The 18,796-nt window shown below is 37.5% G+C and overlaps 1 protein-coding gene across 5 annotated transcripts in view; it reads left to right on the top strand.

Annotated features, from left to right (window-relative positions):
• NALCN (sodium leak channel, non-selective) overlaps nucleotides 1-18,796 on the top strand; it is a 224,209-nt gene that overhangs the window by 70,545 nt on the left and 134,868 nt on the right. For all 5 annotated transcript variants that reach the window (XR_013776097.1, XM_079319725.1, XM_079319724.1 and 2 more), the window contains 3 exons: nucleotides 5,902-6,044; nucleotides 6,163-6,267; nucleotides 8,943-9,029. Coding sequence is in view for 4 of the 5 variants with exons in the window: in XM_079319725.1 (XP_079175851.1) it covers nucleotides 5,902-6,044; nucleotides 6,163-6,267; nucleotides 8,943-9,029 (335 nt within the window). In the remaining variant the exon portion in view is untranslated. The remainder of the gene's footprint in view (nucleotides 1-5,901; nucleotides 6,045-6,162; nucleotides 6,268-8,942; nucleotides 9,030-18,796) is intronic.

Below are 18,796 nucleotides of genomic sequence, written 5' to 3' on the forward strand. Positions count from 1 at the left end.
TCCTATAGCTGTGTAATTGCCAAAAGGAAAAAACAGACAGTACTTCTGCACATAAAGTTAGCTTATGAGCTCTGTTGACATTTTGGATCCCTATTTGTTATTTGTGAATCTATAGCTATTGTAATAAAAATTATTAAAGAAAAGCAGATATAAATGCTATTCTGGCTAAATGTCCATAAACAAAGCATGCATAAAGTCATTCTGAAGAATGTTCATCTTTCTTTACACCTTGGACTTGTAAAAAAATGTGATGCAGATTTCTCTTTTTAAAGCATAAAATCAGGGAGCTTAAGTACTATCACACATAAGACATTAATGGTCCAACAAAGCATGGACTTCTTTACCCAGAGCACACTCCTGTTTAACCCTGTGCAGTTAATACATGTGGCCAGCATGCCTGCATTCATATTGGTAAGCTGACTCTTCTGAATATTGAATTTCTAAAATTTCTAAAGTACTTGCCAACAGTGCAGACAAGTTCATTTTTTTCCAAAGTTGACTGACTATCTTTTCATTATTAAGTCTGTCGATCAGATGGAATTGATCATTTTGCAATGTTTCTTTATCTTCATAATGGTGTTTTTGTCTATACAGTCTCTGTTTATAGTCTTTTCTTATACATAAAAGCTTCATCTTCTCATAAGCAAATGAATTTTCAAAATGAAGAATCAGTGACACATCATTACTGTATGATTTAAGTCACTAAATTAAAAAGGATTAAAAGACTGTGTTCAGACTGGCAGTGTGGGGTATTTCTGCTGTTGTAAATCAGTTTTTCAGCAGCTCACTAACAGGAAAATGGCACGAGGGGTTGAGGTTTCAACAGAGCAGCAGAGCATTGGCATGTTTTAAGGTTTTTCTTTCCTTTTTCTCCTAATTTTTGCTGGCTGGGAAACTGACTGGTGAGAGTTGGTTTGGGAAAGTAAAATAGATTGCTCACTCAGGGGCAAGCAGGAAACCCCATGAAACCATTCAGGATTTGATCTTTTAGTTGATTGCAGTCCTGTCCGCCAGCTGCTTCCCAGAGGTGTTAACAACTTTGTCCTTGCATTTCTGGACAATTTTTAATCCTTTCTACTTTCACTGATACAATAATATAAAACACTTGGAAAACCCTGATCGCATGCAGTGTTTTACAAATACCTTAATAATGAAAGTTAAGAGAAATAAAAAGCTGACTGGTCAATTGAAATACCCACGCCCTGCAGAAATATGCAGCTTTGTGATTTTATGAGTGAAGATAAGCAGGGGCAGAAACAGGCATGGTAACAATTCCATAGCTAAGGAAGAGGTCATTACTTTATGGACAATCACTCACAGAGCCGTGGTAAGGAAGGCTGCCTTTCAGCCTGCAGTACAAGAGCGAAATGACACAGCATCACCTGCCAGAAGGCGACTTGGTTTTGCCGGCGAATAGGGGAATCAATCCTTTTGCCGGCGCAGCGAGAGGCTGTCGCAGCCTGTGCTCTCCGGGGCGGGCGCTCGCCGCCGCCTGATGTTCCAGATGTGCCCGAGGAGCGCGACCCCCATCTAGCGGCAGCTGGAAAGGAAGGGAAAGGAGCTGCCGCTGCCTGACATCCCTGCGTTTCGAACGTGGAAATGGCTAGCTCTTTAAGATTTTTATAACAACGCATGGATTTTTACTTGCCTGAATATGTCCTGATTAAAAAGAAAAACGAGAAATTAAAAAAGCAAACTTTTTGGGTTTGTTTTAGATTAAGTGGCTCTCCTGTAGATTTTCTTTCTCAGCAGCTTCACAGCAGTCACAAGAAAACAGAAAATCCTAATATGGTAAGCCAATGTAGTCAGTAAACATAAATTAGACATGCAGAAATTGCTGGTGTTGATACATATCTAAACTTAGTTTTCAGTTTTTGCATCTCACTTGGAATAGCTACACATAGCACAAAGATATTAATTAATGAAAGACAACTCTTCAGCACCATACATTCTCTTCCTCAGATAATATGGGCTTTTGAATCAAGAAGCAAGAATGCATCGTTGAGTTAGGAGGAAAGGGTTCTGTTTCCAGACTCAGTAAATCTTTTATGTGACCTTTAGCTCTGCTCCTTTAATTCTGCGATTATAAAACTACAGTGTCATTCAGTGCACTCCCTTTCTCATGATGTCCATTTGCAGAATGGGCTAGTTATAGAAAGAGATGATGTCAAAGAACATGGTGGTGTCAGAGTCACAGAAGCAAGCAGAAAATCCTGAGTATTTACAAAATGTGCATAAATATAAAATACAGTATGTTAAAGACCATCCCTGCATAATAATACTATTTTCCTGTTAACTTTGAGTCCCTTTAAAAAAATAAAAATACACACCTTCTATATTCCAGTTATTTAAAAGATAAAGTTTTGTCATGATAGGTGATTTTACTCCCTTAAGAAAAATCATCAGCTTTTTCCCTGGCTCTTCTAATTCTTTTTGTTTTCCTGGTATTCATTAATTCATGCTGTATTCATCTATAGACCATGAAAAGGAGTTACCTTGCTTCCTGATTAGGAATAGATACCATTAGAATTTTCTTTCATTGCAATTATTTAGGTGTTAAAGCAACTATTTTCTCCAAGCCCCTTCAGAAAAATGTTCCCATCTTCTAGATCTGAAAGGCACATGTATTGAAGAAGAAATAAACACTCTGCATTTTGGTGCTGAATCCCCATATACTAAACATACAATATCAGTAAAGATACAGTTTGATTGCTGTCTTTTCTTCTAAACATTATGGAGCAAGTGAAAATGTCACATAAATTGAGCAAGATTCAATCTCTTTCCCTGTATTTTATTAAGTATTTCGTTTTCTGAACTTTTTTTTTTAATATTAATCATGTTATAGCTGTAAAGCATTTCCAAAGGTAGAAGTGTTTCTTGCTTAGGTAAAATTAGTCATTTGAGATTGATTGATTGGTTATGATGTTGATTTGAGGTTTAATCTCTACTGAGAAGTGTTTTACTTTTTTTTTTTTTTTAAACTATCATTGTTTTTAAAGGAATTATTTTATCATAACATTAAAATGAAGTTTATTAGACAAGTTTAAAAAAGAACACAAAAAAAATCAAAGCATGTTACTTTATTTTACCTCCTTTGTTGTCAAGAAGTTCCTCTCAAATTAATATTGAATGCCATCAAGGTTTAACCACTTAGTGAAATAAATAGGAAAATTATAGTAGATATTTGCTAGATATTTTTGTATCTCAAATTCAGCAAGTTGCCCATGCCAACATGCTTAAGCTGATGAGCAGTGTCATAACAACCACGTGTTTAACTCTGTTCATGATTCAAAGTTTTTTCATGGCTGAAAAGTCTCACTGATGCCTGCAGTTATATTGCATAAATCATAATCCTAATAATGATTCAGGACTTTGACAAGAGATTACCATGTTGTGAAGCAGAAGGGCCTGTTGTGTATTGAATAGCCAGGCCCTGCAAGTCCTCATTCCCTATGACACCCATATTCCTGTTGCTGAGGGGTCTGTGTTCTCATATGCCCTAACCACGAGACTCTTAGCACTAGCTGTCATTACCTAAGCCCTTTGAACTAGTAGGAAAAGACACTATGTCACTGATAGAATATAGACATCTGTGGAAAACAATAAATTTGCCATTTGATCTGAGGGGCATATGTTAGGCTTCATTTATGGCAGCATTCCCATGCCTGGTTTTTTGGGATGTATCCTACCATTGCTTAAAATTTTCATACTTTCTCACCCTCCATATGGCTTTGAACATGGTGAGAAAAACAGAGTATGTTGCTGTGAGAGGAGAGTCTTTTAATAACTTACTCATTGGCTTTAGGAAGATGTAGTCCAAGATTAAAGAAATAGTCAGAAAAAAACAGAAGTGTAAAAACATTCAGAAATATAGATGTTAACTAAGAATTACTTTTTTTTTTTTTAAGACTAAACATTTCATAGTGCAACATCCCTTATTCTGCATCCCTTATTCTGTATAAAAGATTTCCAGAGATAGTGAACAGCATGGTTCCTGACATCAGTATGAATGTTTTATTACTTTCTAGTCACATATGTTAAGCAAGAATGTATATTCTTAAGAGGGATTTCTTTCTAATAGCCTTAACAATGCCTCTACCAGTTATATATAGAGACATTTTTACTTTAGAGTCACAGGTAAACTGTGTGTTTTTGTCCATTCACAGTATTGCTTTACTGTAGCAGATGGCTCAGTGATGTGTTATAAATACTTTGCATGACATACCCTCTATTTTACTTATCTTCACTGTGACTTTCCCATTGGTAATGACTAATGACAGTTTCCTAGCCAGCAACTTTTAATAGATTCCTTTTTTTTCCTTAATCTCTGCCTGTCCTCAACAGCACTGTTTTGTTCAATAATTTAATCAGTTCAGCAACAGTATATTATTAGACAATTGAAGCATTACTTTTTGAATTTTTGAAATGTAAAATACTCGTGAAGTAATCACTAATGAATATTTCAGTATTGATATAGACCACTTTTTCTTTTAAGGAAATAGAAAGGGTTTTGCTTTCTATGCTTGAATGCTTTTCCTTTCCTTTTATTTTAATTTCTTTCCCTTGGTCCTGAGAAACATATGCAGTAAGAAGAAAAGAATCCAATAACTAAAAAACTAACAGTTTTGCCTACCCACCATGCCCATCTTAACCACTTTACACCCACCTATCAAAAGTAGGTGTTATACAGAAAAAATTCAAATTTTTCCTCTGCCCTCTCATCAGTAAAGATTTATCTGCAGAAGGGACACCCTGAGGCAAAAATGGTTCCAGGTTCATCTCATCCCCGTTAGCAGACAGAAGGATAATTTTGTTGCAAATTCAAGGAAAAAAAAAACAGCGCAGAGCTTCTTACAGGCCGGTGTGATTTTCTGGGAAACTCCTGGACTTGGGAATTTCTGTCCAGAACCACTCCTTTCTCTGTGAAAATGATCAGACAGCTTTCTGTCTTTATGTTGCTAGCAGCTGCTGTATTTTGCTAAGGGCAGTGCTCCTCCTGCTCCCTCTCTTTTATCGAAGACATGCCATGAAATGAAGCAGTAGTGGAGCAGAGCTAGCGGGTGGCTGTAGGACAATTCTGTGATTTCACAGCAGTTTGTGAGATTTCACAGTTTAATTTCACAGTTTAATTGTGTTTCTTCTTGGAACAAAAAATTGCTTTAAACAAGAATTACTTACAAGCCATAACCAGTCTATATTTTGAAGCTTTCATTGCAGAGATAAGGAGGAAGGCCAAACTGGCTAAAGCACATTATCACTCAAACATTAGAGTAGTGTTATAGCTGTTATTCAAAAATTGTTTTTGCACAAAAAGGTGTCTCATAACACTCCTTTCATCTTCTCTCCATCCCCCTCAGAGTGATATAGCAAGATCAACTTAAAAATGCTTTTATAAAGCAACATTTTTATGTTAATGCAGCTACTACCTGAATTTCAGAACAGTTCAATAACTTGCTATAGATGCTTACCTGCTCTTGCTAGGCACCTTCTTGGTGTATTGCTGCTTGCTCAGTGTTCCTGATATTAAAAGTGATTTCTTGAACCTGCTGAGTGTTGATCCTTGTTAAATCTGTCTTTTCTCTGGGATGCTGCTTAATGCAAATGATGGGAGAAATTCTGCCTTTGGAGGCATTTACATACTGCCAGTGAACCCTTCTAAGGGATTATACGTGTCTTTCCAGGGAGGGAAGGGAATCAGTCTGATCTGATACTGAACCAATGTATATTCAATTGCAACAGGAAGATATGTGGAAATGCACCTGAAAATCTTCTCTTTGAAGGAGGAGAGATGACACTTTTTAGAAAAGACAAAAATAGGATAGATAAAATTTTGTTGTTTGCTGATACTGAAAACTTGCAGGGAGGTTTAATGCCAAACATTTTCATTTTTTCCTCTGACAGGCACAAGCATATTTACTGTTTATGAAGCTGCCTCTCAGGAGGGCTGGGTGTTCCTTATGTACCGAGCAATCGACAGTTTTCCCCGATGGCGTTCATATTTCTATTTCATCACCTTAATTTTCTTTCTGGCCTGGCTTGTTAAGGTACTGGAAAATATGTATTTTTAAATTGGTATGACACATAGATCATATTAGAATTAATTTCTTCTCTTTTCTGCTTGCTGAGCTTTGTGTCAGCCATTCTTTCTTTTTCTTTTTCCAGAATGTTTTTATTGCAGTCATCATTGAAACATTTGCAGAAATTAGAGTGCAGTTCCAGCAGATGTGGGGGTCCAGAAGCAGTACTACTTCAACTGCCACCACTCAGGTGAAGCACTTGAAATGCTGAGATACTTTGGGGAATAGATTTGGTTTACTTTATGAATTAATAATGAGCAAAACATTCCTGTCATATATGATATATTTGACTTTGCATGTTACTACCTATATTCTAAACCTGATAGATGAATTTTCATAAACAATTAAATTCTTGTTTGCATTATCTAGCTAATCTTTCTTAGAAATGAATAATAGAGAAGACCATAATATGGTTATCTATATGACTATATATGCTATTGCTGTGTTTGTATTATTTTTAACAAAGTATAATAATGCTTTTTTATAATTTCAATGGTGGGTTTGAAGTCAGAGTTGCTATTTCCTATGCTAAGAAATAAGAGCTGAAATCCCAAAGCTGTAGCTGGAAGAAGGGGGATCTGAACGTAGCTGAAGTGTTTGGGAAAGCTGGTCTTGGAACTGAGAAAGACACGTTGAGACCAAGGAAGAATAGGTTGTAGGGGCAAGGAAAGAGCCATGCTCACAGCTGGGGCAGCCACAGAAAGGGAGACACTGACTAGAAATAACGAGTAAGAAGAAGCTGGAGGAAGGGTGGGTTGGGTAGTGGGAAAGAACCCAGTATGAAAAAGAAGAGCTACTGCATTGAGATTTAAATTCTCTCACTCATTATTTTAACAATCAGATTATATGTTCCAAACAGGCAGGCTTTTCCAGGCTTGTGCAGTTTGCCATCTTTGAGAAGAACTAGTACCAACTGCCTGCAAAAAGCTCTTGGACAGATATGAGAAACATACCCATGACGGAATTTTCTTTCTAACCATGTAGTTGGAGATTATTTATTTTCCTAAGCCAAAAGTTTTAAGTTTTCAAAATTAATTATTGAATATTTATATGTTCTTTTTTTTTATTCCTGTAATCCGTATGCAAATCTAGTCCTTTTCTGCCAGTTGCTGCATTTTTTTGCCTCAAATAGACTTTGTGGCAATAATTTCTATTCTATATGTGTCTTTGTCAAAGCAGACTTTGTGATATCGATTTAAAACCTAAAAAAAGGGACTTTTCTACATGACATATGCTTAGTCTGGGGAACTTTATGTTCGTAGGACAAATCCTGAGCCATATAGACTTATCCAACAAACTCTGAACTGGAAGATGGAACAGAGAGTTCAGTGTAGGAAAACACAAAAAGCAGCCAACATTAAGAAATTTAAAATATCCAAAATAATGTCATCATGCCAAAGAACATGAACATGTTGCATATAATCTGCATCACACTGATTAAGAATAGCTTGCTGGCTGCAGACAAGCAAGTGGTTTAAATGGCTGCTTTGTTCCTCAAGTCAGTGACATAATGCGATATCGAGAGTCCAAGTTACCAAACTGCAACAATCATTTATCTTTTTCTGTATTAAGAAGGACGGAAAATATCTTGCAGGATTTCTTGTTCAAAGCACCAGAAAAAAGTTAAAACCTGTGTTTTGTTCATGAAATAGCCTTGAATTATATGCCTTAATTTTCCCACTTCATACATTACTGAGCTGTTCCCCGAACTTATTCCTATAGAAAAGTAAATGAGTGTCTAGGAGTCGAAGTCTAGGAAGGTGTCTCTAGAAGAGGATAAAAGGAAGTTCTTCTAAAGCGCTTTAGTACTGTACTTTAAAGCATGGTTAAAAAAAAAATGGAGTAACTGTGCTGATCTTAATTGGCAACTCTTCCCAGTGCAGAGATGCTAAATAAAGACTTGGAAGAATTAAAACCATATTTGGGTGACACTGTCCCCAGTCTAATGAGCACTTCTCTCAGGATGACTTTTAAGCTTCAACCACACTCCTGTGGTTGTGTTCTTGAGGTGACTCGTTTGAGTGCTGGGTGTCAAGGAAAAGGTAGGAGTGAGGTGGGAACTTTGCCACACTTCATTACATAGTGTATGCAGGTGGCAACTCAAAATGCTGGAACCATTCATTTTCTTTCAAGGACATTTTCAAGGACAGTGTTAATCACTTTCAGGCATGGTGTCTCACTGTTCCTTATGTCCAGCAGTCTGCATCATTTTGTGTCCTAATTTCTGTGGAAAAAACCCAACAAAACAGAATGCCTATGTCTACTCTTCCAGAAGCTATTGATAAAATGTGAATACCAATGTGGTCAAGAGAGCCTTTTCCATTGCCATCATTAGAGTGTGGAAATATTCAGCTATTTACAGTAGTTGTAGGCTTGGTGAAACAATATATAAAGACTGTCCAGCTGTTCTTGATATGCTTCAGGGCAACAAAAATAAAATGGTTCTTGCAGTAAAATAATTTTGCCAGTAAAAAAGATAAGGTTGTCTGCTATTGCCAAATGCACCATGAAGCTTATTTATGTGGTCACAATGTATTTTTATTTTCTTGGGATAAGCTTACTTTAGTAAGAAAATTATTCTGAACAGGTACCACCATCTAATGATGCTGGTCAAAAATGAGCTGAATTGTTTTCTATATTAGGACTAGTAAAAACACATTGTGTTCAATGTTATCTGAGTAAAATTCAGACAATTAATGTTGGAAAAAAACATGTTGCTTTTTTCAGTATTAGAAAGAATCATTTCTCTGTTATTTTAAACTAGCTATCATGAAAATGTATGCTGCTCCTTAAGGGGAATGTATTAGATCTCACTTTTATTTATTGCCACATAAAACATTTCTGACAACATTCTTCCCTTGCAAGATGTTTCATGAAGATGCTGCTGGAGGTTGGCAGCTTGTAGCTGTTGATGTGAATAAACCCCAAGGCAGAGCTCCCGCATGTCTACAGGTATGACATTGCTTTTTAACAAATCAGCATGTGTAACCAGCATCACTCAAATGTTGCCATAAGGAAATTACGCTGAGAAATAGCTACAATAGTTTTAGGCATATTTTTTTAATCCATTGCTTTTTGCAGTATAGACTTGTTCTTGAAAATCACAGACCACAGATCAACAAATAAAGATGTACCACACCCAAAGGGAGAAGATTAGAAAAATCCTTCCTGAAAAGGTTCTGTTTTGTGTGCTTATGAGAGAAAGATTTAAGATTTATATATAAATCTTAAATAAGATATAAAATAAAATAGTTATTGTGTTCTATCTCTCAGAATTTATATACAAATATATCCTATTCCTAGGATATTTGCAACATAAATGCTTGTTTATTAAATGCAAAATACAATAACCTATGCCAAGAAGCATGACTAATCATAATAAGCACGGAAATACCTAATTTCTCTTGTTCCCATTGTGAAATAGCCTTATAAAAAAAGGGAGAAGGACCATGTAGAGAGCAAGCCATACAATGTTTGAAACTTCCAGATTTGATATTGCTACTTGGATATAAGTTAATTTGTAAAACTCTATCATCATTGTTTAAATAAATCCAGACTAAGATAAGTAATTTTTTTATTAATGCATTTTTAGAACAGAGCACTGAAAAGCAGCTCAAATTTTTATTTGCAAGTGAAATAATGTCATTTTTGGATAAAACAAACAAACTTCAGAATATAAAACCAAATCAGCTATAGCATTTTCTGGCAATTTTGGTTATGTTTGATTTAATATGTAAGCTAAAATACATGTTCTTGTTGGCAGCATGTACATTGCTGAACCCCAAGCTGGCAAGCACCTCCAATCCCCTCCACAAGCTGTTCATTCTCAAATATCTCTACTTTGCCAAGCCACTGCCATATATTTGATTATAGCATATGTCTTAATAGCTAATTTGTCTTCCCAAATTTAAATCTGGATTTTGACAGCAATAAGAACATTATTTGTGGTGTTCTCTAGCAGCAGTCTCAGGTATGTGGATAAAATGTAGCTGAACTCAAAGTGAAAAGAACTTCAGATGAAAATTAAGATACCGTCTGAATTACCTGCCCTGCCTTTGCAGTATTGCTTTTTTTCCCCTTTTAGGAATTATGTGAAGACAGTAAATCATGTTCCAGTGGACATAAACCTCATGCATTCAACATTTTATATTTGTCACTCAACTAGCAGTTTTCTTCTTGTTCTTCATCCTTTTGTGAAATAGGGGAAGCTCTGAAACAGTGCCTTAGTGCCTCTTTAAGGCATTAAACTACATGAACTCCATTAGGTGTACATTAGTCCAATAGTCCATTAACCATATTAAGTCTGTTTCCTAGTTTTCATTAGGAAGTTTATCCTTCATGGCATTATTGTCTCTGTCAGCAAATAAGCTGTATTGAGTTGGTGGTGTCATCATGGAGGCAGTAAACAGGATTACTGTTCTATGTTTTATGTGTCTTATGCACACTCCAGCTGTTAGATATCAGAAATAAGAGTTGAACAGTAAGACTTGCTTTGTATAATTTGGAACTTCCCTGCATTAGACAGCTCTGCATTAATAAACAAGAGTATTCCATTTGATGTAATATTTTTTAACTGCAGGTCTATATATTAGGGTGGTCTAATGATTTTTAAATGTTCTGAGAAATGGATTTTTTGTTCTGCATCAGATCATAATGTGAGAATTGCAGAAAGAAGATAGTCTTACCCTTCCTGATTGCCCTGCTTCTCCCTCACAACTTGCCTTAGCTGGCACAGATTTATGCACTTGTTCAGGGAATGGAATCAAAGTTGGCAGGGGGAAAGGAGTGAATTTGTTATTGATCATACTCCCTGCAGCTGCATAAATGTTTTTTTCTGACACAAAAAAGGGGCCAGAACATTAGTGGGAGCAGTCTAGGAATGTGATAGCTGCTTCCTTCAGCAGTAGTGAGCTATAAAGCATGACTACAATAAATTTCAATCCAGTTTCTCTTAAAAGGCATATGGAAATGATTATAAAAATCAGTTACATAATTTTTTGGTTTTTCTTGTTTTGTATTGGTCCAATATCAGATAGGTGGCTGGTCTGCTAGCCTGTGCAGTCAGATCTTAGGAGCCTCTAAAATACTCAGCACTGGTGGCTTCCCACCACCCAGCTTCTTTTGTACAGCTCTCAGTTTTATTCTTAGGCACACTTTATTTATGTATATTTTTATATGTCTACATGTCCCATACACACATTTAAAGATTCATTCTAACTACTTATAGGACAAAGATGGGTGCAGAAGTGTGGAATACAGAGGTCATAGGTGGTGTGGAGATACATTTTTCCATGGCCATGGATAGGTTCAGCTACCTGTGGAATCTAGTAGGGTGCAGAGGTGGTGTGTGATGGTTGTGGTATAGCAATAACAGGTGATAATATTATGTAGATAAACTAAATAGATGTACCAACTATCTAAACAACAGCTCAGCAAATACTTAAATACAGCAAGCCCTATCTACTGCCCAGTTTCAAAGACTTGTTCTTCTGAGATTTGTGGGCTTGCAGGGTAAATTATGGTAGAAAAATGCTTGTCATGTTAACTGGAGGAAGTATTTTACACATTTGAGATTAAAGACCTGTCTAGTTCCAAGCACTGCAACCATGAGGTGCTAATGGCACTGGGGACATCTCTACAATTCCTGCAGTTCATACTCATATATTTCCCTGATATGGACCAGAGATTTTGAAGGGGCTGTCCTGTGCTATCCATTTATTTAGACACAGGAATGTAATACATAAGCTAACTTCCACTGCCTTGGTGCCCTGGAAAAGCATTAACATACTCTTTCACAGACTGGACCAGAAGCCATGGGCAGAACATGAAACAATGGGAAGTTCTCTCTGAATACCAAGAAACAGTTTTTTACTTTGAGGGTGACTAAGTGTTGGCAAGGAAAATGGTGCCCGGGAAAATGGTGGAGTTTCCATCTTTGGAAATATTTTGTTGCTGTCCTGAGAAACTGGATTTCAGTGTCCCTGCTTGAGTGATTTTGGTAGCATGAAGACCTGAGCCTGGTTTACATCGGTTGTGTGATTCATGGGGAAGATATAGGGCTGTTGGAGGATTGATTGCATGGAATAAAACTGTTCAACACTTCAGCTCAGATGAGCAGAATAGATGTAGACTTAACCTAGTATGTTTCTTCAACCTGTCTTCCTCCATTTTTGTGGGCTCCCCATCAGAAGATGCTGAGAGTTAGGGAGGTGTCCTGGCACACTGAGGAATTGTGATTTGGGAACAAAACAGGACAAGACAAACTCACGGTGTAAATATATCCCCAGTGGGTTGGCAAAGGCTGTTATTTAGGGAACCTTCTACTTCTTAAGTCAATTTCTACAGCCATATGTACATGCTGTGGCTGACCATCACCTTTCCCTCCTCCACTGCATTACCTAGGGTGAGTAACTGCTTGCCTTTAAGTTTTGCACATAAAAATGTTGGTGAGATTGCTGATTAGAAAACAAGCATTTCTTGCTTAGTGAAAGAAAATAAAAACAATTTCTAAGAGAAATTGTAAATGAGAACTTGCAAATGCCATGGCTGATGCTAACTTGTGTGTTTAAGATGATCTGCTATGCCATGAATGTTCCTTTTCTCTTTGTTAGGAATTCCTGCAAGTAGATACTTCAGTGTATTTGGATCTCAGGAACTGACCTTGATTTTATTTGGGAAAAAAGCCCCAAACAATTGCTGATTAAAAAACAAAGGCTGGCTGACAAAACTTGATGCGCTTGATATTCGGCTGTCAAATTTACTGTATTATAAGCAAATTTGAGGTGGCTTCTTACCTTCTTCCAGGCAACTTATGCAAAGAGTATCTGCAAAACAAAAGAGATGGCTATGAGAGTTGTAAGCTGAGAATTATTTTGGCAGTATATTAGCTTTGAAACCTAACTCTGGCAGAAAGTACATATTATTAGTAAGTTTGGGAGTGAAAGAATTCAGCTAAACTCTGTGTCCTTTAATTCTTCAATTGTTTTAGGGTATATATCCTGACAAACTACAAAAAAAACTGCAGTACTGTCTCAGTAGGCAACTGTGGAGTACATGGAAAATGAAGATAAAGAAACGTAGCATTGAATTCAGCAGAGAATGGAGGGTTTTTGTTTCTTTAATAAAACCCTAAGCTTTTCTTAAACATGTTGATGTTACAGAGTCTTAATGGCTACATTGGACTGATGCGGGATATGGCTCCAGAGTTCTGCCCTACATATGATTCTGACAGTAAATGTTATAAGTAATTGTTGAAAGTCTGTGTTGCACCCCCAGCACACCCATCCTCTTTTCTCTTAAAAGGCATTAAAACTAATTTAAAATTTAAGTCCACGGGACAACTAATATAAATTATGTAGCATTCCTGACTGAGAACCTAAGTCACAGGCAAAACAGGTAACTTGTGAAATACATGTTTTTCAGGCTGCCAGGGAGGTCATGGAGACTCAGTCTCTGGAGACATTCAAAACTCAAGGAACACATTCCTGTGTTGCTGTCTAGGTGACCCTGACTTGACAGGGGGGTTGGACTGGATGATCTCTATAGGTCCCTTCCATTCATAACTATTCTGTGATTCATTGATTTTTTGATAACATACTAGTGCCTTTCTACAGATGGCATCTACGAATATTTGGTAATAATTTTACGGGAAAAATAATGCATATCTTTTTTTCTGGTGCTCATGTAAGTGCAGGTCTGTATTCAGACTCTTTCCCATGCAACAGCCTGTCCATCTCTATCCCAAATGTTTCATGTTGACATTTTTTTGTGACAGGGAATCTGAAGTACTGAAGGGCAGGTTCTGGTAGTCTCATTCTTCTTCTCCCATCTTGGAGTAATGCAAAGCCCCACTCTCTGTAAGAATGAGCCTACTTCAGTTGGGGTAGAAAAACACTGCCTGACCTCTGGTTGCTCTTTGCTTCGCATGTATCAAATGACAAGCCTCAAACCTATTCAAAATTTAAGAATCCTTCACAAATTTACATAAATGGTAGATTAATGTCTATGGGGGCACATGCAGCATGTTTGTCCATGATGCAGGATTGGGAAGGAAACAGTTAAGGGCAAAGCTGGTATTCAGGGGGAAGTAAGCAGGCCTGGGGTAAGGACCATCAGGGATATTACCTTAAATTCACTGAGGACAGGCTGCACTTTAGGAGGAACCAGCTGTGGCAACATAAACTGAGGCTGGGCTTTGCAGAAAAGGCGCTGGAAGTCCCAGTAGACAGAATGCTGAACAGGAGCCAGCAGCCTTCCCTGGTAACAGAGGAGGTCAACAGGATCCTGCGTTATTGTGTGGAAGGAATGATGTCCTGTGGCTCAGCATGGGTAAGCCTGAATCCAGATACTGTGTCTGGTTTTGGGCCCCTGATACAAAACGAATACTGACAAGCCAACTCAGATTCAACAGAGGAGCTTCAAGGTGTTTGAGAAGCTTACTGTTTTTCTGTTCTCTTTCAATAAAAAATGGTGAATTACAGTATGCATTAAAAAAAAAAAAAAAAAAGTATACAGGTAAAATGTTTGGTTCTCTAGTGTTATGAGATTATCTTTTTAATTCATGACAGAAAAGAATAGTGGTTCTTACCACTTACATTTTATTTGTCCTATCCCCTCCTTTCTCCAGTTGAATGAACTGCAATCATTTCAGCCATCTGAATTCATAACTTCTTTTATTAACATAAACTGAAATGGACGCCAGTTTATCTTATCAGACAAGACAGGGAATTTAGGTGTTCCCAGGAATAAACTTGCAGTCCCTTCAGTTGCAGCTGCTATTCTGGTTAAGTTAACTCTGCAAAAGGAGGCAAACAGCAGAGGATGATAACAGCTTTACCTTCCTCATCTGAAGTAGCAGAAAGCTAAAATTGAGCACATATTTAACAGCAGCTCATCCCCAATCATTTTCTGAGAATTGACCAGATACTGGAGCATCCATCCCTTTAAACTATTCACTGCACTTTCACGCTTTCACCATTTCTTCCCATATTCTATGTACAAGTAGAAAACAATGGAAGTCTCTTTGAGTTTTTTCCATAATATCCAGTATTTACTATCTCCCCATATACAACTGTGGATAGCAAGATGGGATAGGGCTGAACTATATTGTGTATGTTCTTCTGTTGCCAACATGTTTAGTTTCTCTGCAGAGCCTTACATTCCTCCTCATTTTTAATTCTTTTTACCTCACCAAAACTAACAGTTTGCTTTTACATTAAATTTGGCATACTTTGCTCTCAAATCTCCTCACTAAAAATAATATGGCTGATGTTAAGTATTGTTTCAGTGCTAAGTGAAGTGTCCAAGCTTCTGTAAACGGATGTAATTTGTAGGCTTTCTGAATTAGTTAGGTAGTTAGTTTCCAAATGAGAACAGGACATAAAATAAAGGTGAGGGTTTTTTAAATTGCAACCTCAGAAGTTTGGAATTGGTAATATTCTTCTGAATAAACTCATACTCAAATAATAGACTCATTCAAATCAAAACTTAATTTTAGCAAACTGAAAGAGAAGACTTTTCTTCCACTGTAAGAGAGGATCCCAGTTAATTGGAAGAAATACACGTATATAATTTAATGAAAGCCACTGTAGGTAAGAAGGAAATAGGACAGAGCAGGCACATGTTCTGCTGTTGATTACTAAGTTACACTAAAGGTCAAACTTTTCTTGTTCACCAGTAATTACTTCCAATGAAAGAGAAGAAGAGAAAACCCACTTGTGTTCTTTTCTGTTATTTCTGCAGTGAAAATCCCTAAGTACTGCTTTGTTTCTTGTCTCTCTCTCATATTCAATATATCCATCATGAAACTGCTAAAACACTCTATTCCTTCTTCTCTGGCTGTCTCCTCCGCCCTCTGTGGTTTTTTTTTCCATGCCTTTGGATATTGCTTTTCATCTTTTTGTCTCCTTCAAGTTACTCTAGAGTTCTGTAATTTTACTGAATTCTTTAACAAATTGAGATAATACGTAGCATGAAAGGCTGACCTTTCTTGATGCAAAATGTAAATTTCTGGCACTAATCATATGCTCTAAAGTGCGGTAATAATAATGTCACTTGCTTTCTCAGATGATAGTTTTGTGACCTATTTTTCCTAGGTGAAGCACATGTGGTTAAAAGTGAATATAGTATCTTTAATCTGTTGAAGATTTTACTGTCAGAGTACAAGTGCACATAGAGTTAGTAAGTGACCACTTCCATTCATGCTGATGCACCAGACACTGGGTCCTCATTCCATCTTCAGCTGTGCATTTCATTTTTGCCCAAACTATTAACATGAACAGGGAATTGCTGTCTGGCTCATTGTTTCCCACAGCAGCCACAGTGGGAAACGGTTCGTAATTTTTCTATTCATTACAAAACTGTGTATTGAGAAAGCTGAAGATATCTTTACTTGGTGTTAGTAATATCATCCAAAGTTTCATGGAAGGTATGAATTGAATCTTTCCAGTTCAGCTTTAAATGAGAGTGTGTACTTTATAAATCTTTGCAGACAGGAAGACAAAAAGAAAAAATTACTTCCAAATCATTAGAAGCCTCTAAAATGAATATGAAGAGAAAAATAAGACACACAGTGTGCCTTTAAAGTATAAATACATGCTCAAAGAACTTTTAAAGGCTTTTTTTCTGAAAACTGGATCTCAGTTTTTTCTTTATTTGTGAATTGAGAGCTTCCTACTGAGCTTGTAGGAGTAATTCGTGGTAGTCAGGAAGTTCTAACACACTACAATATGTTAAAGTAATATCAACAACAGCAAAATAATGTGGCAACGTGGGAGCCTCAGCATGCATTCGTGCCAAATGGTTCATGTTGAAATGGAAAACACAAAGATTATTTTTCAGTAAGAAAAGAAAATCAATATTTTAAATCAATGCTAGTCATAGGGAACAGTGAGAACAAATAACAAAAGACCATAAAGCACCTTTGGGAACACTTAAAAGAAAAATGCAATAAATATAAAACCATTTCTCACGGTGTGGCTTGGGTTTTGCCAATTTTAATATATTTAATTTCTTTTAGAGATAGGATTTAGGAGTAGCGACAAGGCAGGCTCAAAACTTAAAAGGGTATAAGAAGAAATTTATTAATAACACAAAAAGAAAAAGAATTCAGAATAGGATTCCTAGATTATTTCCTCCTCACTTAATTCCACATTTCTTAACATCATCATACAGAAAACACTTCAGTCAGTTATCCACCCAAATAATCACTTCAGTTCACTTAAGAGAGAAAAGTTCCTGTTTAGGTTTAGGGGGTGTCTTCACCTTCACAATCTACATACACCCGGGAAAATATTGCAGATTATGACTTTCCTCTCATTCCCACAGTCCTTCCAGAGCTGTGCTATGGGTTACGATGCACACATGGGGCACCACTTTTAAAGGCTGCTGAAAAACAAAATTCTCTTCATCTCCTTCTCTATCAAATGTCTCTGTTCATATTCCTGTCCCGAAACAGAGAGCTCCATTTCCGTGAGGCAAAAAGTCCTCTTCTCAAGCACCCAAACCTCCCCAAGTATATTTCACAGTTTAAAGGAATTTTAGTTTAGTCACCGTCCCCTTATAGCCCCAACAAAAAATATTTTCAGCTCCTCATCAGTTGCATCTTTTCAATCTCTTCCCATCAGGAAGTTTATCTTCATTCCACTGACTTCTATGACTCCATGCTTTATTCCTTCTCATTAAGGGGGGTTCAGGAGATTGAGAATCTTATCCAGGCATTAAAAAGAGTTAAAATTATATCCAGATCATGAAGAAGCCACGTGGGCAGCTGGAGGTCTCTTCTGCCAGGTGGAGAGCTGAGCTGAGTTGAGCCACGCCGGCGGCCAGCAGGGCTGAGGCCGGAAGCCGAAAGGGCTAGTTAACTTAATCCAATGTGATTTGTGAACGCGAAATAACTTTCAATGGTTTTCCCGAGCTGTCCATCACCAAATCGGCTCTCCAATTGGTCCCCGCAGTGCACAGGGGAAGCCCCCATAGACTGGATGGCTCTCCCACTCCCCCAGCACGTGAAACCAGCACACCATTATACCAAATAAAAGCTTCTTTGGCCCGCATTAGGATGTGTCATAGTCAGGAACCATACTAATTTTTCATGTTGCCACTTCCAGCCACTTCTATAAAATGAAGGAAAACTTAGGTGACTGAGTTAAAGTTCTTCAGAGCACCATAATAGTGCCCATTTTTCTTGCTCTCTTGTCACAATTTAGTCTGTTTTAGGTTTAGCTACTATGCTGCTGTATGCAAGAGTCCCTTGCAGATCCCATATCTGTCCATGCATGTTGGTTCTGCTCTGCCTGTATGCTGTGCACCCTGAGGATCGGCAGGTGGGCTCCCAGGAGAGACGAGGGGTGTCTTGGCACACCCAGGTCACTCTCCTACCCAGCAGGTTACACATAATAAGGCTACTACTCACCAGGTGGGGTTCTGGAACTCCTTTGTAAAATCTCTTTGTAGATCAGCTGCCATGGAAGTAAAGGCATGGTTAACCTCCTTATTTGTTTTACCTAACTGAGCAGTTTGGTGCCACCTCCACTCATCTGTGTGAGACAAAGTGAGTTACAAAGGCTCTACACAGAGCCTATAGGGTATCTCTGTCTGAATTATTGCTTGTTCAGACATAAAACCAGACCTGCATTGCTCCACACACCATTGCAATGTTCTACTTTGATTAGCAAGGCCTGACAGAGCAAAACCCTGCCCTGGTCAGTGGGAATAAGCAT

The sequence above is a fragment of the Erithacus rubecula genome (genome assembly GCF_903797595.1).
Source record: "Erithacus rubecula genome assembly, chromosome: 1".
Classification (NCBI taxonomy): domain Eukaryota; kingdom Metazoa; phylum Chordata; class Aves; order Passeriformes; family Muscicapidae; genus Erithacus; species Erithacus rubecula.